This window comes from Helicoverpa armigera, chromosome 29 (genome assembly GCF_030705265.1).
Source record: "Helicoverpa armigera isolate CAAS_96S chromosome 29, ASM3070526v1, whole genome shotgun sequence".
NCBI classification, from domain to species: Eukaryota; Metazoa; Arthropoda; class Insecta; order Lepidoptera; family Noctuidae; genus Helicoverpa; species Helicoverpa armigera.
The window spans coordinates 6,196,588-6,223,322 of record NC_087148.1 but is presented as its reverse complement, the minus strand read 5'-3'; the positions used below and the strand labels follow the sequence as shown (position 1 = coordinate 6,223,322).

Here is a 26,735-nt window from a genome sequence, read left to right as displayed (position 1 = left end):
CCAACCAAATTTGATTTTGCGTGAAAGAATAATGATGAGGCGTGTAAATAGCCTCATCGGGGAAAAATAATAAAAAAATAATGGATTTATTTATTGGGACAAATTTAAAAGGTGGAATGAAGAAAGAAAAGAGAAGTGCGGGATGCGGGAGCGGTGATTTCAAATCTTGAAAATCGAATGCGGGAAAAGAAATATGGCGGTGAAACTCAAATCGTAATTCAATTAAATCCCTGCCGATGATATTCCGTTAGACACCAATACCACTACAACTATTTGCAGCAATAAAGCCCACGTACCTTGTGAATCCAGGGACCTCACTTAGAACCATCGAGATGTGAAGATGCCTCGTTCCAGAGTGCGTGGTCGCGGTAAGGGCTGCCGGCCGGCGAGCTAAATCTAGGTTCATCCACCGGTGGACTGGTTAAAACTCGTGAAATCAGCACTGCACTATAAGTCCGCAATGTCTTCTAGCAGCAGGTTCAATTATTACACGAGAATCTTCAGGAAATCACATATAGGGAAATAATGACGCGGAGCGGTGTGTATTCGACACAATGCGAATGGCGGCGGGAGAAGTACTACGTCCGTCCTTGGCGGTGGCCAGACGCAACACTGCTAGCTTGTTGCGAGTATCCTCTAGAACACTCGATACGAACCAATGGGCGCTGCGGTAGCTAGTATTGTCGTTCGGATATCATCACCAGAGACTCAATTGGGTTATTATAAATATGAAAATGATCGAAATAAAGTTTTAAGTTGCGGGAAAAATAACTTATGTATTTAATTTATTATTGAATAAATATTTGCATTGAAAAAAAAGACATTGACGCTTCACCAAATAACAAACATACATCCAGACATTCCCACAAACTTTCATATTTATAATTAACTTGTTCTCCCATGCCAACCAACTTTTCTTTACCTTAAAACCCACAAAGAAATTGCGATCCGGGAATCGAACCCGAGAGCTCGTGCACAGCAGCCGCGCTTGCATCAGCCAGACCGACAAGGCAGTTACATGATGAAGGATTGAGGAGCAAATAAATAAAACTCGCACACAAGGACAATTACCTTTTATTAAAGTTCATTGTGCATTCGGTAGATATAAAATAAACGGCAAATGAACATCTCATGAGGCGTGCGAGTGGCGTCGGGCCTTAGAACATACATGTTATATATATAATATATATTTATATACACGGTGACTGGTCATTAGTGATTATAAACAATTCTACTCGTGAATACAACGAACATTACTAAGGAAACTTCATCATAATAGCTATGTAAAAGTTCGGGCCAAGTTCAAAGTTTGAGACAGCTGTGAGTTACTGAGACTGGTCACTAGTGCCCAGTCACCGTGCATACGAGCCGCAGAGGCGACAGCCGTCACCCTCCAGCCTCCAGGGCGAAGCACAGTTTGTTATACTCAATATATCGTAATACTTAATCTATTCATATTTAATCATATCATTATACGCAGCGTCACTAAGCGGCGAGACTAGAATTGAATGGCGATGGCGTCTACTTCAATATATATGTATTTGTGTATACGTCTGTATATACACTGGTATCACTGTACTACTGTATGCTCTGGCAACATTGACAGGTAAATATACGTTAAGATATGTTGCTCTCTCTCTTGTATGCAGTGCGATAGAGATAGAACTCATTATGAAATTGTTTAACAATCGCTGTGTCATGTAGGACGCATGCTATCGTCAAATGACGCATCACTTGTCTATTACTGAAATAACCAAATTCACTTACAAGCAAATGCTGCCAAAACTACAGTTTTTAATCTCAGTGTTGCCACAGAGTATACAATATTACAGCAACACGTTAACAAGTCGTGTCAAGTTCAATAACTAAACAAACGCCCAATTTGATAGTTTCTATCAATTTCTTTCCGGTTCCTATGACAAAGGATCTGTTTTGCTTACAAACGGTAGTTAGACATAAGCTTTATAGAAAACAGAGTGACTGTCCGTAAGCAAAGCGGATCGTTCTCTGAACATAGGAATCGGGAATTAGTGTAGGTACATTACATACACCGTTGAGTTTTAAAACTAATATTATTTCTTCTCTGAACTATTGATTCTGAAAGCGATATCATTTTTTGAGTAAATAAAGGAGAGATAAAATTGGATATATTTTGTCTAAGAAACCCCAATCAATAGTCATAGAGATAATTTTCAAAATAACGACAGTTATAAGAACCGCTGGCAAGTGAGACATAGACTAAAAGAACTATGTTTTATTTTCCTAGTAATAAGTTTGATTTTACTTATATAACTTGGTTTATTAATAATGTAATGTGTGACTGGAATTGATATCGCTTACAAAAGCACAGTGAACAGAAAATCGTCGTGTTCTATCTATTACAGTTTGTTTGTCTCGTGTCAACGTTTTCAATGTCGATATATTTGTGTCTGCTCATTTCATTTCGGTATTCAGTATTTTTCTGTGTCTATTGGAATATTAGTTTTCATCTGCTAGTGGTCTTCTATACTTATCAAGGTTTTTGATATACCATTACTAAATAACAATTGGTGCGAAAAAGAGACGTTGCTTTTAACATTGTAGACCATTACCTCACTCTAAAAAATACGATTTTAACTGAAATTGTTTAAAATTTTTGGAGATTGATAAACAAGTTAGTGACAGAAGAATAATTCGATTCAAAGTATAGCCTTGATAACGATAACTATGAGAATGCCATCAGACTATACATCATTAATATCAGTTGCCATGGAGATAACAAAGTTTGACATAAAATACATCGACTTGAAAACATAACAAAAATGCGAGACAGTCGATACGTTCCAAAGCATAAACATTATTTATACCTTAACCATATCTAAGTAATCGTTTAAAAATTACGCTATGAGTCAAGTATTAAAATATTATCTTCCGTTCAGCCGACACATAGAGTTATCAACAAATTTTGAACTATTTTGCACCCATCGGGTAAAGTATTAGAATTTCACAATTCGACGGTAGAAACGAATTTGTACAACATGCTCGATTGATTCGTAACAATTATACAGAGTGAGGTTATGTCAGTCCTACACCATAGCTTTATAAAACTACTAATCATATCCATTTTAATTTAATCTATTTCATAAATGATGCTTCGAAGGAAGCGAAAATAAATAATTTGAAAACTATGATTCCATTATTCCTTATTCTGAGTAGATTTGGACGATCGACGCATAGAATTGACATAAACCCACCGAACGATCTGTACATAATTACAAATATATGTTTTTAATTATAACATTCGTGAGACGATGGCTACTGGCAGATATTTAGCCGTTCATAGCACAAAAACAAAGTGAAACATTATAATTAGAAACACATATTGTGATTAATTAGCGAAACATTAAGACGTGTCCTAAGTTACTGATAATAAATATAGCACTTTGCATTCCAAGCAATCGTATTATGCTTGAAATATTATTTATTATAATAATGAGAATCACCAATCCGCCAACTGAGATACTAAGATAATCTCACAAATGTTGTTTAACCGTCGATTTCTATAACGTATCACTACTATACGATTACATATTGAAATACGGCATCATTTGTATGGAGCTAATGCCAACATTCAATATCTAATCAAATATCGGATGGATAGGTTATGGAAATCCACGTAAAACAATTACAGTTTCTAGTATCGTAGTCGATTGGAAACTCGATAAATAGTTATGAAAACTTGTTGGTTGTGGGTAATTAATTCTGAGGTAATCAGCAATCCATGTAATTCAATAATGTTTCTCCTATTGAAGTGTATATGGATATTTTGATATAACGGTATCTGAATCGACATTTCCAATCGCTATCGGCACTAGGAGCGCGTACAGCTAAATTCCCTTGTTTGATTACTTCGATATTCATTGAAACGTTTATCTAACTCGTACAATATATTAACATCGCGTCGTCAGAGAGACGCCCGCGTCACTATGATTCACTTAAATGTACATTACAGTAATAGAGAGCGTTGAACAGCTTAGTTTTACAACAAAAAAGCATCATTATACATACGTGTAGATCTCACTGAGTCTCCCGTGTAACCACGTGAGTGTCTCTCTGACAACGCCAGCGTGACATCATGTCACTTTGTATGTCACGCAACCACTTTAAGTGTCAACGTGACTTTTCATCGTAACTAATAAATAATTAAGAGATACAACACTATATTAAGCATTTTATAGCAAATAAATGTTTTTGTGCGCTGCAGTGTTGAGTAGCAATGTCGGTACTTATAGTTCTGTAAGATTAGTCATTGGAGTAAAACTGCCGGCTCGTCACGCAACACTGCAGCGCTTGGATAAAAAATAAATAACGCACCGCATGTAAAAAATTAACTCAATATTTACAAAATAAAACATAATTGTAAAATTTGTCAATGTCTAACACAAATATACAGGTGACTATTCCTTAAGGCGTGACAGTGGACAACAAATGCAATCACATTCAATAATAAGAGTGTGCAGTCGGAGTTCACGTAGCTCTGCTCGTCCGAAGCTAGCCGCAAGCCATGCTGAGACAAGCAAGTCTAGTGAGCGCGGCCCGGCGTGACGTCGTATCTGTAGAGTGGAAGTAGTACGGGGTGGCGGCAGTGTTAGGGCGCGATGGACAGCGGGCGGAAGCGCCGCGCGCGCGCCGCGTTGTGCGCCGGCGCCGCGCCCGGGGGGCCCGCGGGCGGCGCGGGGCCCGCCGGCGGCGGGGACCCGGACGACGACGACCCGCCCGACGCGGGGGGCGACGGCAGCAGCAGCGCCGGCACCCCGCGGGACCCGCTGCGGCTGTAACCAGACTCGTCACGTTACCTTGTGTACTAAACTTATTCTTACACCCATTATACACCTTCACCCATTGTACACAACTTTACCCCGTGTACTCAACTTCACCCAGTACACAATTTCACCCATTGTACACAGCTTCTCCCGTTAGAAAGAACTTCACCCATTGAGCACATCTTCACCCATTGTGCACATCTTTACCCACTGTACACATCTTCCTCCACGATACACAACTTCACCCTGTATACTTAACTTCACTCTGTATACATAATTTCACCCATTATACATATCTTCACCCATGATACACAACTTCACCCAGTATACACAACTTCACCCATTATACCCAAATTCACCCGTTTTACACAATTTCACCCATTATATACAACTTCACCCTGTATACACAACTTCACCCATAAAACACATCTTCACCCAGCATACACAATTTCACCAATAATACTCATCTTCTACCCACTATGCACATATTCACCCAGTGTACTCAACTTCACCCATTATACACAACTTCACCCTGTATACACAACTTCACCCATAATACATAACTTCACCTAGTATACACAACTTCACCCTGTATACACAACTGAAGTTGCGGGTGTCAATCGGTATGAAATAATCAATGCTTTTAAGAGTAAAGAGAAACAATGAAAATACGAAACTACTAAATGAAAAAGAAAAAAACAATATATCTCAATCACCAAAACATAAAACTATAAAGAGGAGGTGAAAATTAATTCATACCATGACTATTAAGTATACTCAATTCACCTTGTATATTACTGAACTACATAATATGATAGTATACCTGGAGTGATGGTGCGGCGGCTGCCGGTGTCGTGGCCTGGCGAACCTCAGGTTGAGCTCCCGCGCCGGGTCCACCGCGTACTTGTCCGCGTTCTGGCGCCGCCGACGCAACGCTGTCCGACAGATATCACATTATCACGTGCTCAAAGTGATAGTGGTGTTAAGGTGATGCCGCGGTTTCGATACAGTACAAAGGTCTTAAGGCGAACATACGACGGCATAACGGGACTATCAACGCACATGTAGCAGTGGACTTGCGTCAATGCGTACTGATTTTGGTTCGCGATTAATTGCGATGGAATCTGGTCATTAAAAGGAACCACTTTGGTATAATTTATCATTAGAATGTATGATGACCAGTGTTATCGAGAAGTATCACGTTGTCTGGATCACTGTGTTGAGGAGGTCAGTGAGGCAGTGACACTGCAGTGCGGGTACGTACCAGGGGTGAGGTCGGTGACGTCGGGCGCGAGGGCGCCGTCGCCGCTCCAGCTGGCGCACTTGGCGAGGCGCTGCTCCGCGCCGCACGCCACCGGGATGCGCGACGTGCTCGCGCTGCCTGACGACCGCTGCCAACACAACCATCACCATCATCATCAGCCTCAGGGCATCTCTCACACGGAGAAGGATTGAGCGGTAAGGCACACACATGCCGGCGGCAGCGCCACTGGGTTCATGCCGAGCGGCTATGCCGCCCTCACAAGCCATCACATAGAACGCTACAGAAGTGTGTTTTTGGCGCTAATGAAGTGTTTTATTTGGCGCCGGATATGCCGGCGGCTCCTTTGTGCCGCAAAGCCGGCGGATTCGTATGCCACCGGGTGCAAAGCGGCTTGCCATACGGCGCCGCTGCCGGCACTATGTATAGAAGCTTTTAATCACTCCGCTTGCTTAGGGCTCCCACACAAGACTGCGATGCGATGCGAATTCGCAAACATCCCTTAATGCGGGTTGGCCGACTCAATACACACAGTATCATATTTTATCTAAGCAAAATTAGTTACTTTAATGCAAGAGGGCACATGCTTAATTCGATGACCAAGCTAGCAAAGGATTAAAAAATTGAATCACGAGAGACTTAATCATAATATCAAAGTGAAGGAAGGAGAGAAAAACCATTGCATTCGAGTGCAACACGTAACTTTTCATTCCCTTTCAGCGAGGAAATTACAAAAAAATGGCACATGTAAAGAACATAAAGGAAACCTTGTCGCGGGTCTTGAGTTTTTAACTAATTTAAATAGATTGGTATGGTAAATTCATTCCCATGAGGGTAAAATTAAATATCTTTCTATTTTAAATTCATCAACTTAATTTACACAATATTCTAAAGTCACACTATATCCTCTAGCAAGTAAAAGCTATTTAAGACAAAGAAATTTTGTGCAATTTACAGACTAGGGTTCCAATTGGCTAATATACAATAGTACTCACATCTCTCAAGCTCTGAGAGCCGTCGCCGGCTGCACTGGACACTTCCTTCTTATTAATTGCTATAATGCTCCTGTCGACAAAAAACACAACTATTGTTTTGTTTGTTGACAAAAAAATAACCCGATTTCGAAAGCTGTGAACGGATTAAAACACAAATTGAAATTGTACATATAAGAAGTGAAAATTCCCGATCTGCTTTGTGATGTTTTTAACTCAGTGACTACTGGACCGACTTGAAAAAATCTTTCAGTGTTAGACTGGCCATTCATCACAGCAGGCTGGCTTTATTCGGGAAGGTTACCTAGGGGAGGCGAATGAACCTGGATGTAGGGACACTCACATATACACCTATGTAAATGCATGTGCATGGATGTGTGCCAATGAAAACGAGACCAGTCTTCGTGTAACGGTGATGGAACTTTTATGTAATTGAAACATTTTTATGTTAATAATTTCATGTGTTCATTATCATATCATATCATTTTTAGTGTCGTCTATTGTGTCCTTGTGTGAACAATACAACTTATTAGTTAAAAATTGAACTTTTATTTAACTTCGAACATTAAAACTTGGAAGCTAATGCACTGACCTGTCCGGTATAGCGTCTAACCGTGTCCTCTCCACCGCTGGACTCTGACTCTTCTCCGCGCTGCGCGTCGACGACCTGCCCACAGACATACACTTCCTAATCAAACTTGCAATCTGCTCTCTGTTCAATGCATTCAATTAACTAATAAACGTAATAACGTCACCCTATATAACACAGTGTCACCATGTATAACACATTGTCACCCTGTATTACATAACGTCACCCTGTATTACATAACGTCACCCTGTATTACATAACGTCACCCTGTATTACATAATGTCACCCTGTATTACATAATGTCACCCTGTATTACATAACGTCACCCTGTATTACATAACGTCACCCTGTATTACATAACGTCACCCTGTATTACATAATGTCACCCTGTATTACATAATGTCACCCTGTATTACATAATGTCACCCTGTATTACATAATGTCACCCTGTATAACACAATGTCACCCCGTATTACACAACGTTAAGGCTAGCCGCACACACTCAATAATATTGTCAATGCAAGATTGTCAAAATCTTCATCAATAAAATGATCCCCGCACACTACACAATATTATTGTCAATTTTTCATGGTACAATCTGACTCAGTCGCTCCGCAGCTAGATCCATGTGCGCACGTTGAACATAATGGAAAGAAAGAAAAAAGTCGTTGCATTGAGTATTTATTAATTTTACTAACTAAAAAAAGGGCTTATTATTTTCCGGGTGACTAATAACTTAAAAGTCGACAAATGTTGGCAACAAATAAAATAACTTGCCAGCGATTAAATATTTTTGCGACTATTATATTATGTAAGGTTCAAAATTAAGGGTGTTATAAAAACTAAAAACTAGCAGCTGCGTTTAGGTAGCAAATAAATTGTACCAGTCAATTGAAATATTAGGTGAGGTGCTATTTATAATGACTTAGCGACTAATAATGTTAGTAGGGTGGCAAAAATAATATATTACCAACTATACTACTGCCGACTAAAAACCCAATTTCAGGCTTCGCTTTGCGGATAGCTCTAAATATTAAAAGGAGTACAATAAAAAGGAATAAGAGTTAATTATTAATATTTTGTTATCATAATTTCATGAAAACGGCGGAAGGTGCGGTGGTATTATCTCACTTGGCGCATATGAAGATGGTAGAATTTAATTTGGATTCATTTTATTTAGCATATTGCCAGTTATAATAACCTTCAATTAAAAAACATTAAAAATTGAAGTTAGTGACAAAAACGAATCGCTGCAAAACCGACTCCACGTAGTCTTGTCTGCTCTACCGCGTTGGCGCGGAGGGGCGAGGCGGCCTGCGAGCTGAGGCGCAGGTAGTTTTAACGCTCGCCGCTGCGGCTGAGGCTGGCCGGCTGTGCCGGATTGAGTGAGCCGAATTATATACCTTTTACTTATAATGATACACCTTATTAGCTGCCAACCCATTATAAATGGTACCCACTCTATTATTTTTTTAAACCTATATTCGTTTTACTTAGTCGCCGCGTTAAATACATGCCTAAAAAAGGGCAATCAAGAAAGAAATGATGGATTAAGGATTGGATGAGAAAAAAAGCTGAGTTAAATCACTTTAATCTAATAAATGAACTACAATTATTGAGTTTCCCATGTTTTAATAAACACTGACAAATAGTGTTTTTCCGTAAGGGTACCATCATCAACAGTATCAATTAGGGAATGCAATCCCGATCCCGCGGGATCCCGATCTCGCGAGATCTCGTGTAATTTTTCGGGATCAATCCCGACGCATCATATGACGAGATACCGTTCGAGATCGTTCGAGTCAGCGAGTCGCTGACCACTGCTGATTTGTTCGAGTGTGGAGGAACAAGGGGGCGATTTTATATATTTTCGCTTTGGATACTGTTTTCTTCTTCTTCTCCTTCCATTTTGAACAAAGAACACGAACGTCCGCCTGCCTTGAAATATTTTCCTCAACTAAAATATTGCCGCGCGCCCGCACACGTCAATATGATTGACAATACCCCTGCCTCCCCCCGATATTGACGTGAAAAAATCTGAATTTCTGGATAATCTACAATATTATTGAACAATACCGCAATACAGGCCGCACACACACAATATTATTGACAATACGTACTTTATTGACAATATTATTGAGTGTGTGCGGCTAGCCTAATATTTGACATTTCCTAACGTTCAAAGAGTTTTTTCTTGCAGCCAAGTTTGAATTAACGATTTTTGATTTTGACATTACTGTACAGGCTAAAGGCTAATGTCAAAATTCTATCTCTAGTAAAGCTTTGGTTTCCTAGGAAAGCGGTGCCGTCATATAGCGACCGTAATACAGCGGTGAAAGACATCACCAGAACGTTGTCTATGTAAACAAAATGGGGCGGTTTCCTAGAGAGCGGTAACTGACGCCGTAACTTCAAAAAGCGGTGCCGCCATTTGCATGACGGCCGTCTTGACGGTGTCAGATAGTTTGGTGAACGTTTTATTGAAAGCGGTGAAGCTTTTTTAATACGTATTTGTGTTTTTTTTTCGGAACAACGTCAAAAATTTGTTACAACTCTTGGAGCAGCGAGGACGACGAAATTTTAATAGATTTCGTTCGAAACCACGAAGGCAATATCTAACATAAAAAGTAAAGATTATAGAAAAGTTAACTAAAACAGAATTGGTGTTGTGAAATTTGAGAAATATTAAATAAAACAGGTTAGTAAGTATGATACAACTAACAAAAAGTTTCATGACGGTGTGTTAAAACGGCCGTGGAACTTTCCACATGTAATCACCGTAAAGACGACCGTCTATTTGCGTCCGTAATAAGACGGCCACTATATGACGGCACCGCTTTCCTAGGAAACCCAAGCTTAAGCAAAACAACCGATGGATCGAATATTGAACTCCATCAAACGAGATATTGCGTAATAAGATCTGTGTGGCACTGACCGTTTGTCCCGGTGGTGTTCCGTGGCGTCGTAGTAGACGGACGCCTCGTCGTGGTTGCGCGGCTCGCCGCTCACTACCGATTGAATCTTCACTGCAACAACACAAGGAACTATTGTATTTACTATTATTTACTTTAAAATCATCATGTTAAGTCCAGCGTTTAGTAAAGCGAAGAAATAGTATTGATTGTTTAAAAAATGACCACTTTGGGTAGAGACTGGGCCCTGAGTCCACAGCTGAACATTATGAGAATCAATCCCGACTCCATTTCGATTAAAATAATTGGGGCATTTTGTAAATATATACTAGAATATAGACTCAATTGAGTCGAAATAGAATCGCAATCAAATTGTTGAATAGTTGTTGATCTTGCCATTCAAATCCTACCACGAGGTTTGATGCGTGAATGAACTATTCTTTTCTTTACAAATAAACGTTTTTAACTCTGTGATGAATTACAGGAGTAATCACATACTGGAAAGTGCGAATTATATACTTTTCACTTGCCTTAGTGACAAAACATGAGTGAGTGAGATCAATACTTTTATTGAACTGTCAAAAACGGTTAATTATTTCCTGTGCAATTTGGATGAAAACGAAAAATATTATGTTGCAGATTTTTAACATCAAACTGAGTGATGTGTGAAAGTGTGATGTTAGTTCGAAATGCTTGACTAAATGTATATGATAAAGTAATATATTTTTGTATGTATGAAAGCTGTGATTGTATAGATAGTGTGTGTGTATTTACCGCACGCACCGGAGTGTCCGGGCGAGGCGGCGTCGGGCGCGCGCACGCGGATCTCCAGCCGGCTCGACACCGTCGCGCCCTCGCCGCCCGGCGCCGGCGCCCGCGGGGCTGCGCCGCTGCTCGACGAGCTCGATAGACTCTGCAGGGTAAAAGACACAATTACAACGTGAGAATGGCGAGTAATCATCATCATCGGACTCTGCAGACTGCATCATGCCCTTATCACAACGTTATTTGTGATCGACGCAGCATATTTTCTTCTTCCATACTCCTGCTATCATCTCACAAGTAACATTATTTCTAATTATGTCGTCTTTCACACAACCTGTCCATCGTTTCTTTGGTCGTCCTCTTCCACTATTCCGTCCACATTTATACACATCACCTTCCTCATTCTTCCACATCACATGACCATACCACATCAGCCAGTTCCCACGCAGCTTCTTAGTAACCGGTGCCACTTTCAAACTACTTCTTACATACTCATTCCTAACTATCCATTCGCGTAACACCACGCATTCCTCTTGACATTCTCATATCTGCCGCGTGCAGCACCATTCACTCGTATCAACTGTTTCTATATTGACTCTGTTTTTTTTTAACGACGTCAAAAATCATCAAATGACCCCTCCTGCTGTGTGTTAGCAGCGACGAGGGAGTGTCAGACTCTTACTGACTAAAAACCGTCGTGTTCCGTCGTAGGCCTTTTATGTGCCAGGGCCGCGATATCTCTTTCGAACAACCCGCAGCCCCGGCAGACTCTGGTCCACCTGACATTGAGGACTACTCACGGGTGCACTGAGCGCTCGCTGCGGCATGGGCGGCTCTTGGTCGTGGCGCGCCGCCACGCCGCGCATCACGTCCAGGCGGTAGCGCACGCAGCCGCCGCTGCCGTCGAACGACGCCTGCTGCAGCAGCGGCGCCCGCAGGGAACGGACTCGGCAGCCTAATAGACAACATCCATTGTAAGACTTAAATACCACAAGTTGTATTCATGACCACGTCTTTTAATTCGCTGTAGGCAGCTGCACGCAAGATAAACATGATGTATGCGGCGTTACGTCGCTCTGAGGCGTTCCATTTAAGTCCTGATATGCAAGCGAAAGCGCGCAACGAGCGACAAAGAGGCACAATCCATCACGATTTTCTTATTACGTTGTCACCTTCAACTATCGTCAGTAAACCGACATTACAGACAACCGATTTTTTTTTTCAAAAAGCTAAAAAGTAAATACATAATCAGGTTTAGAACAGTCAAATCATTTGTTTTTATAACAGAAGGAGGGATTTAATGTTAAAAGAAGCTGGTTTGTACTGTTGAGCTAGGTAGTTTTGAGAACTTTATCTACTACCTTTTTGACTCGCCAAATCATATTATCTAACTACCCAAATTCATGTAAAAAACACCTAAATAGTATGTATGCGTGACTCACCGATAGCAGGCAGCGACCAACACCGTGGCAAGCTAGGCTGCAGCTTGGGGTACGCGTCGATGCCCGGTATATACAGGCAGTGCAGCTTCTTGCGCGGCGGCTCCGACACCTGCCGGACTACCCGGGGCGACGCCGCCGGGGCTGACACCACCGGCGGGGGCGGGATGGGGGCGGCCGCGGTGGGCGGCGCGGGGGCGGCGGCTGTGGGTGGAGGCGACGTCTTCTCTGTTTGTTGCGCCGCCTGCAACAACGTGCCTTGATGCTAGATTCGAGTACATACATTATGTTGGATTTGTGGTGTGAGTATAAAAGAGGTGCTAAAGACAATAAGCAAACTGGAGTTTTGTGCTTTTTCAAGACAAAACAAAAATAATAAATGAAGTCACATTTCAAGCTAGGAATTTGTTGAATGCGATAAGAATTTCAAGCCTTTTATAATTCAAGTGGAGAAGTTATAACAGCCAGTCAAACGTATCCTCTCATGGAAATTATTGATTGGGAGACCAGATTATATAGGTATTTAAAAATGACGAAATTATATTGATTGTTTGAAAACTTCTCCGCTTTGTGTCCGGCAGCCTCAAGCATACACATAAATAATAACGCAAAAAAATCGAATAAACATCACATATAAAGGCAAGAGAAATAGTAATGTTTTTGTGTTGAATTAGCACTCGCCACCTTGTTGTTAAGTGTTCTCCACCACCGATCACCATGCATTGCTGGTACAATGTAAATTATGTGAGTATGCCATAATATGGTGAGAGTGTGTTTGGTGATTGCTGAAATCTAAGATGGTATTGTTCTATCTGATTGATAATGCAATGAAACGGAATGAGAGTGGTGATTATTACGAGTGAGAGTGAGTCATCTTTCTTTTCATTCGGTGGTGATTATCGTCAGTATGTATTTCTGATTATTGTCATGATTGTGGTTTCTGAGTTGACTACTATAAAGTGTATGCGATGATTAAAACGAGTGGATATGTTGATTACAGCTTTTGAGTGTGGTGAGTATACAGTGTGTGTGGGGATTATGATGTGTGTGTGTGTGTGTGTGTGTGTGTGTGTGTGAGTATGGTGATGTGCATGATACCTGGTGCAGCAGATGGTGTTGCACGGTGTGCTGGTGGGTGGTGGAGTGCGTGTGTGTGTGTGTGTGAGTATGGTGATGTGCATGATACCTGGTGCAGCAGATGGTGTTGCAGGTGGTGGAGTGCGTGGTGTGTGTGTGTGTGTGTGTGTGTGTGTGAGTATGGTGATGTGCATGATACCTGGTGCAGCAGATGGTGTTGCACGGTGTGCTGGTGGGTGGTGGAGTGCGTGGTGTGTGTGTGTGTGTGTGTGTGTGTGTGAGTATGGTGATGTGCATGGGTGCAGCAGATGGTGTTGCAGTGTGCTGGTGGGTGGTGGAGTGCGTGGTATGTGTGTGTGTGTGAGTATGGTGATGTGCATGAACCTGGTGCAGCAGATGGTGGCACGGTGGTGGAGTGCGTGGTATGTGTGTGTGTGTGTGTGGTATGGTGATGTGCATGATACCTGGTGAGCAGATGGTGTTGTGTGCTGGTGGGTGGTGGATGTGTGAGTATGGTGATGTGCATGATACCTGGTGCAGCAGATGGTGTTGCATGGTGGAGTGGTGTGTGTGTGTGTGTGTGTGAGTATGGTGATGTGCATGATACCTGGTGCAGCAGATGGTGTTGCACGGTGTGCTGGTGGGTGGTGGGTGCGTGTGTGTGTGTGTGTGTGAGTATGGTGATGCATGATACCTGGTGCAGCAGATGGTGGCACGGTGTGCTGGTGGGTGGTGGAGTGCGTGGTGTGTGTGTGTGTGTGTGTGAGTATGGTGATGTGCATGATACCTGGTGCAGCAGATGGTGTTGCACGGTGTGCTGGTGGGTGGTGGAGTGCGTGTGTGTGTGTGTGTGTGTGTGTGTGTGTGTGGTGATGTGCATGATGTGCAGCAGATGGTGTTGCACAGTGTGCTGGTGGGTGGTGGAGTGCGTGGTGTGTGTGTGTGTGTGTGTGAGTATGGTGATGTGCATGATACCTGGTGCAGCAGATGGTGTTGCACGGTGTGCTGGTGGGTGGTGGAGTGCGTGGTGTGTGTGTGTGTGTGTGTGTGTGTGTGAGTATGGTGATGTGCATGGCAGCAGATGGTGTTGCACGGTGTGCTGGTGGGTGGTGGGTGCGTGGTGTGTGTGTGTGTGTGTGTGTGTGTGTGGTATGGTGATGTGCATGATACCTGGTGCAGCAGATGGTGTTACACGTGCGGTGGAGTGCTGTGTGATGGTGATGTGCATGATATGGTGTTGCACAGTGTGCTGGTGGGTGGTGGAGTGCGTGTGTGTGTGTGTGTGTGTGTGTGTGTGTGTGTGAGTATGGTGATGCATGATACCTGGTGCAGCAGATGGTGTGCTGGTGGGTGGTGGAGTGCGTGGTGGGTGCGTGTGTGTGTGTGAGTATGGTGATGTGCATGATACCTGGTGCAGCAGATGGTGTTGCACGGTGTGCTGGTGGGTGGTGGAGTGCGTGTGTGTGTGTGTGTGTGTGTGTGTGTGTGAGTATGGTGATGTGCATGATACCTGGTGCAGCAGATGGTGTTGCACGGTGTGCTGGTGGGTGGTGGAGTGCGTGGTGGGTGCGTGGGTGCGCGGCGCGTGGGAGCTGGACGACAGCGCCGAGCCGCGCGCCGCTCGCTCCGGCGACTAAACACACACATACATACACTACTGGCTGACCGTCTTATAGCTGACGAGTATACTTTACAAGCTGATTCTACTCTAGCCACAATGAGGAATTGAAAAAACACCATCAAAATCAAACAAAAAAATTGCATTCTGATAGAACGCGTCCTCCTGAGCATTTGTTACTGTGGTGTCAAACCTGCAGCACCACTGTGCTTGACAGTATTTGGGTTCTACAAGACTGCCCTTCAAAACAGTTACAAGTTAATGTACTGTCATTCATATACTTCATACGCGTAGGTGTCATAAAACAACCCACTTATATGGTAAAATCTCATCAACACCAATTAAATTAGCCCAAACACAGTTTATTGCTATAATCCTTTGAAGAGTTCTCTTTAATGTACTGTGTCTCCATTTTAAAAGTCACGTTAGCTGTCAAACCCAAGTTTAAAGTATTCGTCAATACGAACAAAATATGTCTGAACATGAGGTAGTTGGTCCCCACGTACCATTGAAGAGTTCCCTCGTCTCTCTGTAGTCTTCATCATTAGGCTAAACTTTCATTGTTTTGTGTAGTTTAAGTCATACAACTGAATGTCAAGTTATACCCGATTTCTCAGTATTTCCATCATCAGACCGACCGACCTCGACTTGATGACGATGGTACCATTTAGGTAGTATTGTCAAGCAAACGAATTGAAACGTCTCGTTCGAGCAAGATATTTAATAAGTCACAAACACCCGTACTCAGCTGCATCTGGTTAGACTGGCGGCCGACCCAACATATGAGGGCAAAGGCTCGGCAGAGGCAGGCAGTGATATACGCGAATGTATAAAAAGACAGATTTTAGAACTCAAATACTGCCCAGCACAGTGAGTGGTGCTATAGATTTGGTACCACATTAACAAATAGATGTATTCTATCGGAATATAGCACTTTTTTGTGTTGACTAGCGCCTACGACTTTGGCCCAAAAATGTATGGAATGTGGATGATGTCCTTAGCCATAACTTATGACCGGTACTATATTCGACCCATATTCTGAAGTAAAAAAGTAGGTGAATGACTTTGTATATACCCCTGTTCTATTTGATCCATACTTCGAAAGACACCCTACTATTGACTACACATGTAAAGCCATTTAGTGGGCTAGTATGGTAATTTTTTATTATTTCATCTGTGCCTGTTAATAAATGTTCTCGGTTCTATTTGAAGCTTGAAATTGTCGTTCTCTTGGTCAAATTCATCAGCTATTGCTGTCTGACACATAGGTACTCAGATAGTATATTATAAACTTAGCTAATAAGAAAAGCTACTCATACTTATACCTAAGATATTGGTGTTTTACCGTCTAGCTAGGCCACCAACGACTTCCTATATTTAATAGAATTTCACGTTTTATCCTACAATTAACTACGTATTTCTAATTTCTCAACTAGCAATCTAACAAATCTTTAGGCCTCTCGTCCACGGCGACTTTTTACAGCGAATTTAGTATGTTGTAACAAGACCTCCATCACAGCCGAATCGCGTTGGTATCGCTACAAAACGTCGCCGTGGCCGAGGGGTGTAAGGGTTGGACCACATCTGGCAGCACGGAATCGCATTTGTTCCGCCTGTGCTACCATGTGCTGCAGTATGCATACTGCGAGCTGGTGAAACCGATACTGTGAACTGGTGAAAGGATGCGTTAAGCTTGGGTTTCCTAGGAAGGCGGTGCCGTCATATAGCGGCCGTCATATTACGAACGCAAATAGACGGTCGTCTTTACGGTGATGACATGTGGAAAGTTCCACGGCCGTTTTAACACACCGTCATGAACTTTTTGTTAGTTGTATCATACTTACTAACCTGTTCTATTTAATATTTCTCAAATTTCACAACACCAATTCTGTTTTAGTTGACTTTTTCTATAATCTTTACTTTTTATATTATACAATTGCTTCGTGGTTACGAACGAAATCTATTAAAATTTCGTCGTCCTCGCTGCTCCAAGAGTTGTAACAAATTTTTGACGTTGTTCCGAAAAAAAAACCACAAATACATTAAAAAAGCTTCACCGCTTTCAATAAAACGTTCACCAAACTATCTGACACCGTCAAGACGGCCGTCATGCAAATGGCGGCACCGCTTTTTGAAGTTACGGTGTCAGTTACCGCTCTCTAGGAAACCGCCCCATTTTGTTTACATAGACAACGTTCTGGTGACGTCTTTCACCGCTGTATTACGGCCGCTATATGACGGCACCGCTTTCCTAGGAAACCAAAGCTTTAGCATGCTACCGCGCGCTTCAGCGTTCCGGAGTCTCCCTGCTGACAATTGCATTTTGACCGTGATGCCGATCGCCTCGAGAATTCCGCCGCGTGCTATCGCATTATGCTTTCTGTCTCGGTCTAGCAAATGGCAGTTCTAAGCGACAGAAAGAGAAAGGGCGACGGAAAAAGGCGATTCCGTGCTGCCAGATGTGGTCCAACCCTTAATCTAGTAAACTATAAATACATAAGACATTGTGTAAGCCTGACCTGCAGCTGCTCCTGCTTCCACTCGTTGTCGGTGGTCTCCTCGGAGTCGTCGAACTGCGACTTCCACAGCGACACCAGCGTCAGCGCGCCGCCCTTCGTCACCTGCAGGAACAACGGAACAATATGGTTTCACTAAGGGTCGCTCAACAACGGATGCCGGAGTTGCTCTACTGAAGCACATTTACACCGCGTGGGAGAAGTCGCAGAATGCAATTGGGGTGTTCTGTGATCTTTCTAAGGCGTTTGACTGCGTCCAACGTGAAACGCTTACCCAGAAGTTAAATTACTACGGAGTTAGAGACAGCGCATTTAGTGTTATAAGTTCCTATTTGCTGCAGAATGCAGTGTGTAGATGTAAATGGCGTCAAATCTTCTAATGTACCCCTTCATTGGGCGTACCTCAAGGCTCGATTTTAGGTCCATTTTTGTTTTTAGTATACATTAATGACTAGCCATGTTATTTAAAATCATTGTGTGATGTAGTATTGTTTGCTGACGACACTGACTCGTGTGCGATACAACACATATACACTCATAGAGAAGCGACTGACCTGCTGCAGCGCGGAGACGTTCTCGTCGTCCATGACGGCGAACTGCGTGTAGCTCTGATCCGCGCGGCCGCGGCCCGTGCGACGAGCTCCTGTACAACACATATACACTCATAGAGAAGCGACTGACCTGCTGCAGCGCGGAGACGTTCTCGTCGTCCATGACGGCGAACTGCGTGTAGCTCTGATCCGCGCGGCCGCGGCCCGTGCGACGAGCTCCTGTACAACACATATACACTCATAGAGAAGCGACTGACCTGCTGCAGCGCGGAGACGTTCTCGTCGTCCATGACGGCGAACTGCGTGTAGCTCTGATCCGCGCGGCCGCGGCCCGTGCGACGAGCTCCTGTACAACACATATACACTCATAGAGAAGCGACTGACCTGCTGCAGCGCGGAGACGTTCTCGTCGTCCATGACGGCGAACTGCGTGTAGCTCTGATCCGCGCGGCCGCGGCCCGTGCGACGAGCTCCTGTACAACACATATACACTCATAGAGAAGCGACTGACCTGCTGCAGCGCGGAGACGTTCTCGTCGTCCATGACGGCGAACTGCGTGTAGCTCTGATCCGCGCGGCCGCGGCCCGTGCGACGAGCTCCTGTACAACACATATACACTCATAGAGAAGCGACTGACCTGCTGCAGCGCGGAGACGTTCTCGTCGTCCATGACGGCGAACTGCGTGTAGCTCTGATCCGCGCGGCCGCGGCCCGTGCGACGAGCTCCTGTACAACACATATACACTCATAGAGAAGCGACTGACCTGCTGCAGCGCGGAGACGTTCTCGTCGTCCATGACGGCGAACTGCGTGTAGCTCTGATCCGCGCGGCCGCGGCCCGTGCGACGAGCTCCTGTACAACACATATACACTCATAGAGAAGCGACTGACCTGCTGCAGCGCGGAGACGTTCTCGTCGTCCATGACGGCGAACTGCGTGTAGCTCTGATCCGCGGCCGCGGCCCGTGCGACGAGCTCCTGTACAACACATATACACTCATAGAGAAGCGACTGACCTGCTGCAGCGCGGAGACGTTCTCGTCGTCCATGACGGCGAACTGCGTGTAGCTCTGATCCGCGCGGCCGCGGCCCGTGCGACGAGCTCCTGTACAACACATATACACTCATAGAGAAGCGACTGACCTGCTGCAGCGCGGAGACGTTCTCGTCGTCCATGACGGCGAACTGCGTGTAGCTCTGATCCGCGCGGCCGCGGCCCGTGCGACGAGCTCCTGTACAACACATATACACTTATATTATTCATTATCACAATACGCTCAATCCTCCTCCGTGTGAGAGGAGGCCTGTGACCAGCAGTGGGACGATACAAAGGCTGTAACGAACAACACGTCCAAAGCCGATTTCGACTACAGCGGTTGTTCTCATATAAGGAGATTAGCCAGCTGCGCAGGACATATTATAGTGCACGAGCATTAGCGCAGACACAGGTGCACTCACTATTCCTTCACTCTCATAGCGCGATGGGACATAGTGATTAATCTATCAAACACTGAATTTTTCAAATTCAGTGCAATAGTATAGATTATAAAACATGCAGTTAAATCTGCAGAACACACTCACCAGTTAACATTGTAGTTAGAACTGTATGTTTTACTCTCGTCTCACTAATGACTTTTCACGTATTTATTTATAAACTAAGATTTTAGAACGAGGTCATTCTTATTGTTTTTTTACATACCTATGGAAAATAGAGGTCAAGAACAAGTGGTACTAATTACTAATCTATGAAGTTTTACTAGCTGTTAACCGACATCTCATGCGAACAACTTAACGCACATGGGCAAAAATGTTATTCTCACATATAAGCTATATTACTACCAGGTTTCATCAACATCCATTCAGTGGATTTAGTTTAAAATAATTATCCTTACAACTTTCACAATCATATGCCTAATTCGTGAAAATCAATCATTTGGCTAGCTTTTTCCCCAACTATGTAGGTGTCGGGTGAATATAAGATGAAGAGTGTACATACCTCTCTTGAAGTGTGTATCGGAGTGAACGCTGTCGACATCGGCCGCTATGATCCGCGGACTCACCGCCTCACCTGTACACAAATACAATATTAACTTCCGTATGAACTCATAACGAAACCAGGGGCCTGATTCTGCTAACTTAATCATGTGACAATTGGATAACAATTGAATCTCAATTGCAGTTTTAACTTCAGCGGGAATTCTGCTACTAATATAAGACTAATCGTATCTACCATTTGGTGTATAGGGTAGTTGTTGTAATCGTATGTCGTTTAAGTAAAGTTGGCAGAATCGAGAAGAGGGAATATTGTGTACTAGCCGTTTTCCCGCGGTTTCACCCGCGTCCCATGGGAGCTACTGCCCGCACCGGGATAAAATATAGCCTATGTTACTCGCAGATAATATAGCTTTCTAATGGTGAAAGAATATTTAAAATCGGTCCCGTAGTTTTTGAGTTTTCCTCTATATAATATTAGTATAGATGATATGGATGTCATAGTTACCGGGCGTGTTGGGCGAGGCGGAGGCGAGCTCCTGCACGCAGGTGGGCGGCGCCGTCACCACGCGCAGCCGCGCCAGCGTCGGACCGCCGCCTGACAACCATTACATATACTTTACTACTACACAACTATATTAATCATCACTCGAGCCTTTTCACAACTATGTTGGGGTCGGCTTCCAGGCTAACCTGATGCAGCTGACAGTCAGTATATGTATAACGTCGAAATAAGAATTAATGAGCACGTAAGATTTAATGAGATTTGACTCGAAATCCTCAATACTCAATAACTTTATTGCATTCCATAATGTGTACAGGCTGGTGGGTAAAATTAAAAGAAACAATTATGGACCCTGTCGGGCACAGCAAAGTTAGTTTTTACATTTCACGTATTTTACAAACGCAGAAGATTTCACGTTATTACATCTTTTTTCTCCGATGGGAAATCATCAAATGCCGGCTCCCGCTGTAGGTGCAACGCTGGGGAGTGTCAGACTCTTACTGACTTAAACCCATCATGTACCTTCTTAAGCGTTTCATGTACCAGCGGAGCGGTCACTCGCGGGAACAACCAGCCCCGGCCGGCCTAGGCCCTGCTTGGCCCAACGTTATGACATTTCCAAGTGACTTAATTCTGTATGAGTGATGTCCATACTTAAGAATATGTATATAACTATATTATGTGGTACATACCGGGTGCGGGCGGCCTGGGCTTGCAGGGCGGCACGCTCTGTCGCTCGGGCCGCGTGCTCGTGCCCGTCACCGCAGAGTTGCTCGTCTCTTGCTGTACATATATGCAGTGGTACATACCGGGTGCGGGCGGCCTGGGCTTGCAGGGCGGCACGCTCTGTCGCTCGGGCCGCGTGCTCGTGCCCGTCACCGCAGAGTTGCTCGTCTCTTGCTGTACATATATGCAGTGGTACATACCGGGTGCGGGCGGCCTGGGCTTGCAGGGCGGCACGCTCTGTCGCTCGGGCCGCGTGCTCGTGCCCGTCACCGCAGAGTTGCTCGTCTCTTGCTGTACATATATGCAGTGGTACATACCGGGTGCGGGCGGCCTGGGCTTGCAGGGCGGCACGCTCTGTCGCTCGGGCCGCGTGCTCGTGCCCGTCACCGCAGAGTTGCTCGTCTCTTGCTGTACATATATGCAGTGGTACATACCGGGTGCGGGCGGCCTGGGCTTGCAGGGCGGCACGCTCTGTCGCTCGGGCCGCGTGCTCGTGCCCGTCACCGCAGAGTTGCTCGTCTCTTGCTGTACATATATGCAGTGGTACATACCGGGTGCGGGCGGCCTGGGCTTGCAGGGCGGCACGCTCTGTCGCTCGGGCCGCGTGCTCGTGCCCGTCACCGCAGAGTTGCTCGTCTCTTGCTGTACATATATGCAGTGGTACATACCGGGTGCGGGCGGCCTGGGCTTGCAGGGCGGCACGCTCTGTCGCTCGGGCCGCGTGCTCGTGCCCGTCACCGCAGAGTTGCTCGTCTCTTGCTGTACATATATGCAGTGGTACATACCGGGTGCGGGCGGCCTGGGCTTGCAGGGCGGCACGCTCTGTCGCTCGGGCCGCGTGCTCGTGCCCGTCACCGCAGAGTTGCTCGTCTCTTGCTGTACATATATGCAGTGGTACATACCGGGTGCGGGCGGCCTGGGCTTGCAGGGCGGCACGCTCTGTCGCTCGGGCCGCGTGCTCGTGCCCGTCACCGCAGAGTTGCTCGTCTCTTGCTGTACATATATGCAGTGGTACATACCGGGTGCGGGCGGCCTGGGCTTGCAGGGCGGCACGCTCTGTCGCTCGGGCCGCGTGCTCGTGCCCGTCACCGCAGAGTTGCTCGTCTCTTGCTGTACATATATGCAGTGGTACATACCGGGTGCGGGCGGCCTGGGCTTGCAGGGCGGCACGCTCTGTCGCTCGGGCCGCGTGCTCGTGCCCGTCACCGCAGAGTTGCTCGTCTCTTGCTGTACATATATGCAGTGGTACATACCGGGTGCGGGCGGCCTGGGCTTGCAGGGCGGCACGCTCTGTCGCTCGGGCCGCGTGCTCGTGCCCGTCACCGCAGAGTTGCTCGTCTCTTGCTGTACATATATGCAGTGGTACATACCGGGTGCGGGCGGCCTGGGCTTGCAGGGCGGCACGCTCTGTCGCTCGGGCCGCGTGCTCGTGCCCGTCACCGCAGAGTTGCTCGTCTCTTGCTGTACATATATGCAGTGGTACATACCGGGTGCGGGCGGCCTGGGCTTGCAGGGCGGCACGCTCTGTCGCTCGGGCCGCGTGCTCGTGCCCGTCACCGCAGAGTTGCTCGTCTCTTGCTGTACATATATGCAGTGGTACATACCGGGTGCGGGCGGCCTGGGCTTGCAGGGCGGCACGCTCTGTCGCTCGGGCCGCGTGCTCGTGCCCGTCACCGCAGAGTTGCTCGTCTCTTGCTGTACATATATGCAGTGGTACATACCGGGTGCGGGCGGCCTGGGCTTGCAGGGCGGCACGCTCTGTCGCTCGGGCCGCGTGCTCGTGCCCGTCACCGCAGAGTTGCTCGTCTCTTGCTGTACATATATGCAGTGGTACATACCGGGTGCGGGCGGCCTGGGCTTGCAGGGCGGCACGCTCTGTCGCTCGGGCCGCGTGCTCGTGCCCGTCACCGCAGAGTTGCTCGTCTCTTGCTGTACATATATGCAGTGGTACATACCGGGTGCGGGCGGCCTGGCTTGCAGGGCGGCACGCTCTGTCGCTCGGGCCGCGTGCTCGTGCCCGTCACCGCAGAGTTGCTCGTCTCTTGCTGTACATATATGCAGTGGTACATACCGGGTGCGGGCGGCCTGGGCTTGCAGGGCGGCACGCTCTGTCGCTCGGGCCGCGTGCTCGTGCCCGTCACCGCAGAGTTGCTCGTCTCTTGCTGTACATATATGCAGTGGTACATACCGGGTGCGGGCGGCCTGGGCTTGCAGGGCGGCACGCTCTGTCGCTCGGGCCGCGTGCTCGTGCCCGTCACCGCAGAGTTGCTCGTCTCTTGCTGTACATATATAACAAACATGTACATTAATATCACTCTTATTACATTCTAGAAGAGGTAAAGAAAAAAATTGGATGAAAATTTTCAAACAACCAACTGAAAAGGCACGAATAAGCAAATGTTTCAAATTAAGTTAATGTCTTAGGATCAAATTACAATGTCGCTAAATGAAATGGAAATCTTTAAGCATTGTCCTGCTAATTATCGGCAATGGCTAAGGAATTCGCGGGAAGCGGCGCGAACAGGGAGTTGGTCAACTCGGCAATAGTGCAATATAATTTATATCTGTAAACCTATGCAAAGACAAGCAAAGTGAGGTAAATAAAGTATAGAGTAGACTTACGTGTTGCAGCTTGGCGTGTCTGTCGGGCGAGGGCGCCGCCTCCACTTCCTTCTCTGCCACGCCCTTGTCCGTGCTCGACTGCAACACAACATTATATTTACTGCGCTAAGTAGAATAAACACACATTTCTACATTTTATAAAAGTTGAGCTAGCATAAATTGAACAAAATAAGTTTGCGCAGATTTTGCGCAAAACTTCAAACATCGTTCCTAGCGATAGAAAACGTCTAATTGAGTCTACAATTGTTGTCACGCCACAAAACACAGTTGCGCAACTTTGCGCAACCACATTTTTGATGAAAACAATGTACAAAGAAGCTGTTTTGCTATTTATACCTATTTATACCTGGAATTCTAAGATACAGGCTTCGGCTTAGTTTAGACTCCAGATCTCCTACAAATTACGACTGTACCTACCAAATTGTTGTCAACTGATTTTTTGTAATTTATTATGTAATTTGTGGAGATAAAATAAATAAATTTATTATTATTATTTTGATGATTTCTATTATTGTATTATACATACATATCCGTTGAGATGGTGCGGCTGGTGGCGCGGCGAGGCGGCGTGGCGCTTGTCGAGCTTGTCCTTGTGCGGCGTCTGCGTGTCCGTCGCCACGGCCGTCGTCGCCTCCGTCTCCACGCGCCGACGGGTCTGGCAATATAAAGAAATATATAGTCAAGATAATAATAAAGTAGGGATAAATAAGTGTGAATGTGTGAGTAATAAGTTCGACAAATTAAAATAACATTTTGTTTACCTAAGCTGTTATATGTTGAAAAAAGCCAAAAAAATGACTTTAAAAGATGTAACTCACACCTTTTAGTTAAAAAAAATGAATTTATAATTTTCAATAACGTGACACATGTATAGGAAAAACACATTGCTTTACTTTCCGTCAGCGCGTATAGTATCCCGAGAATTAAATTCACTCGCCGAGTTTTGCTCCGAGAGATATTTGCGTTCATCATATACAATACAATACCTCTTCCTGCTTGACTAGTAATGTAGTAACATTTTATACAAGACGAGAGTTTCAGACATGTGTTCTGTGTGTATGTACATATGTATGATAGTAGTGTATACGTACAGTATCAGGCGCGAGGTCCTGCGGCGCGGGCGCGTCGGGCGCCGCGTGCGCGCGCGTGCGGGACAGCGGCACCGCCTGCAAACCACATAGCGATATATAACACAAGCATTATACTACCAAACTAACTTATATGTATTATGAGTTTGCCGCAATTTCGTGGACTAGTGTAACAAACCGTCTATGGCGAATCTCATGATCTCACATACCAATGCAGAAATAATAACTATAATTATAGTCACATTCAATTTGTATGAAAATGCAATCTATGACGACACAGATTTCAGATTTCATATCGAACTCTTTACTTCTTTTATGTCATCAATACGAAAATTTAATAAAACTGACAAAATGAAGACGATAATATTTCCAGATTTTCACCAAATATAAGAAAGATCAACAATCAAATTAAAAAAAACTTCATTTTCACCGATTATATGATAATATTCCTTCATTTTATTCGAATTCAATCATATATCATTGCAAACACGAATATTCCATAAAAAACAACACATTTTCCAAATAAAACAGACGTAACACAAAACATCACAAACATATACGATGTATTCTAAGTATACATATTAAAGATTGGACAAATATCCCTTTTACATATCCAACTATCCCGGAACGGATAGTCAGATAATCATCTACTCTACTATGCTACCGGTGTGCCACATGAAGTGACTGTCTATCTGACCTCCTCGACCCAGTAGTTTCCCAGGCAACACAATAGCATTAATAGAACCATAACAACTGTCAAAGAGGTTTAAATGACAGTAGTGGCCACCAATTTATCGTGCCTTCCGAAACCTAGAGGAACTCGTCATAACAAGATGGTCACCCATCCTCGTATTTACCGCGACAATCAATGCTTAACCTGACCATCGATTAACTCGTGCGGCTGTTACTTAACTACGAGCTTCTCTCGGATAGTCAGATATCCTTTTGAAATATCCAACTATCCCAAAGGGATAGTTCATAAGGGATAGTTGCCAAATCTTTAATACATATTGAATGTCAAAATATTTACAAAATGATTTGGCTATTGCATTTTATTTAACAGTACTTTTCTCACCTATACATAGATACTTTAAAGATGTTGTCAAAACAAATACGCCTGAAAATGTGATAAAAATAACTGTTTTATTTTCAAATTTCGGATTTAGTTTTGAGGTTTTTATAAACCAGTTTCTCTGCTTTTAAATAAATAACTTTGTCTGCATTTTTTTATACGAAAATCTTACTAACTCAACCATAGAGAGTATCCATTTGATTTTTA

At 44.7% G+C, this 26,735-nt stretch overlaps 1 protein-coding gene across 1 annotated transcript in view; it reads right to left on the bottom strand.

Annotated features, from left to right (window-relative positions):
• Positions 1-1,058: 1,058 nt before the first annotated feature.
• Positions 1,059-26,735, bottom strand: part of LOC110378086 (tau-tubulin kinase homolog Asator) — an 85,521-nt gene continuing 59,844 nt past the window's right edge. Inside the window, exons 13-30 of the mRNA XM_064042560.1 lie at positions 25,460-25,534; positions 24,895-25,023; positions 24,369-24,446; positions 23,935-24,025; positions 21,024-21,113; positions 20,520-20,591; positions 19,667-19,755; positions 17,975-18,076; positions 15,348-15,470; positions 12,764-13,004; positions 12,122-12,276; positions 11,340-11,469; positions 10,580-10,670; positions 7,648-7,722; positions 7,059-7,128; positions 6,067-6,193; positions 5,626-5,737; positions 1,059-4,811 (exon numbers count right to left, since the gene is read on the bottom strand). Of these exons, the coding sequence (XP_063898630.1) occupies positions 4,628-4,811; positions 5,626-5,737; positions 6,067-6,193; positions 7,059-7,128; positions 7,648-7,722; positions 10,580-10,670; positions 11,340-11,469; positions 12,122-12,276; positions 12,764-13,004; positions 15,348-15,470; positions 17,975-18,076; positions 19,667-19,755; positions 20,520-20,591; positions 21,024-21,113; positions 23,935-24,025; positions 24,369-24,446; positions 24,895-25,023; positions 25,460-25,534 (2,034 nt within the window). The 3' untranslated portion in view covers positions 1,059-4,627. The remainder of the gene's footprint in view (positions 4,812-5,625; positions 5,738-6,066; positions 6,194-7,058; positions 7,129-7,647; positions 7,723-10,579; positions 10,671-11,339; positions 11,470-12,121; positions 12,277-12,763; positions 13,005-15,347; positions 15,471-17,974; positions 18,077-19,666; positions 19,756-20,519; positions 20,592-21,023; positions 21,114-23,934; positions 24,026-24,368; positions 24,447-24,894; positions 25,024-25,459; positions 25,535-26,735) is intronic.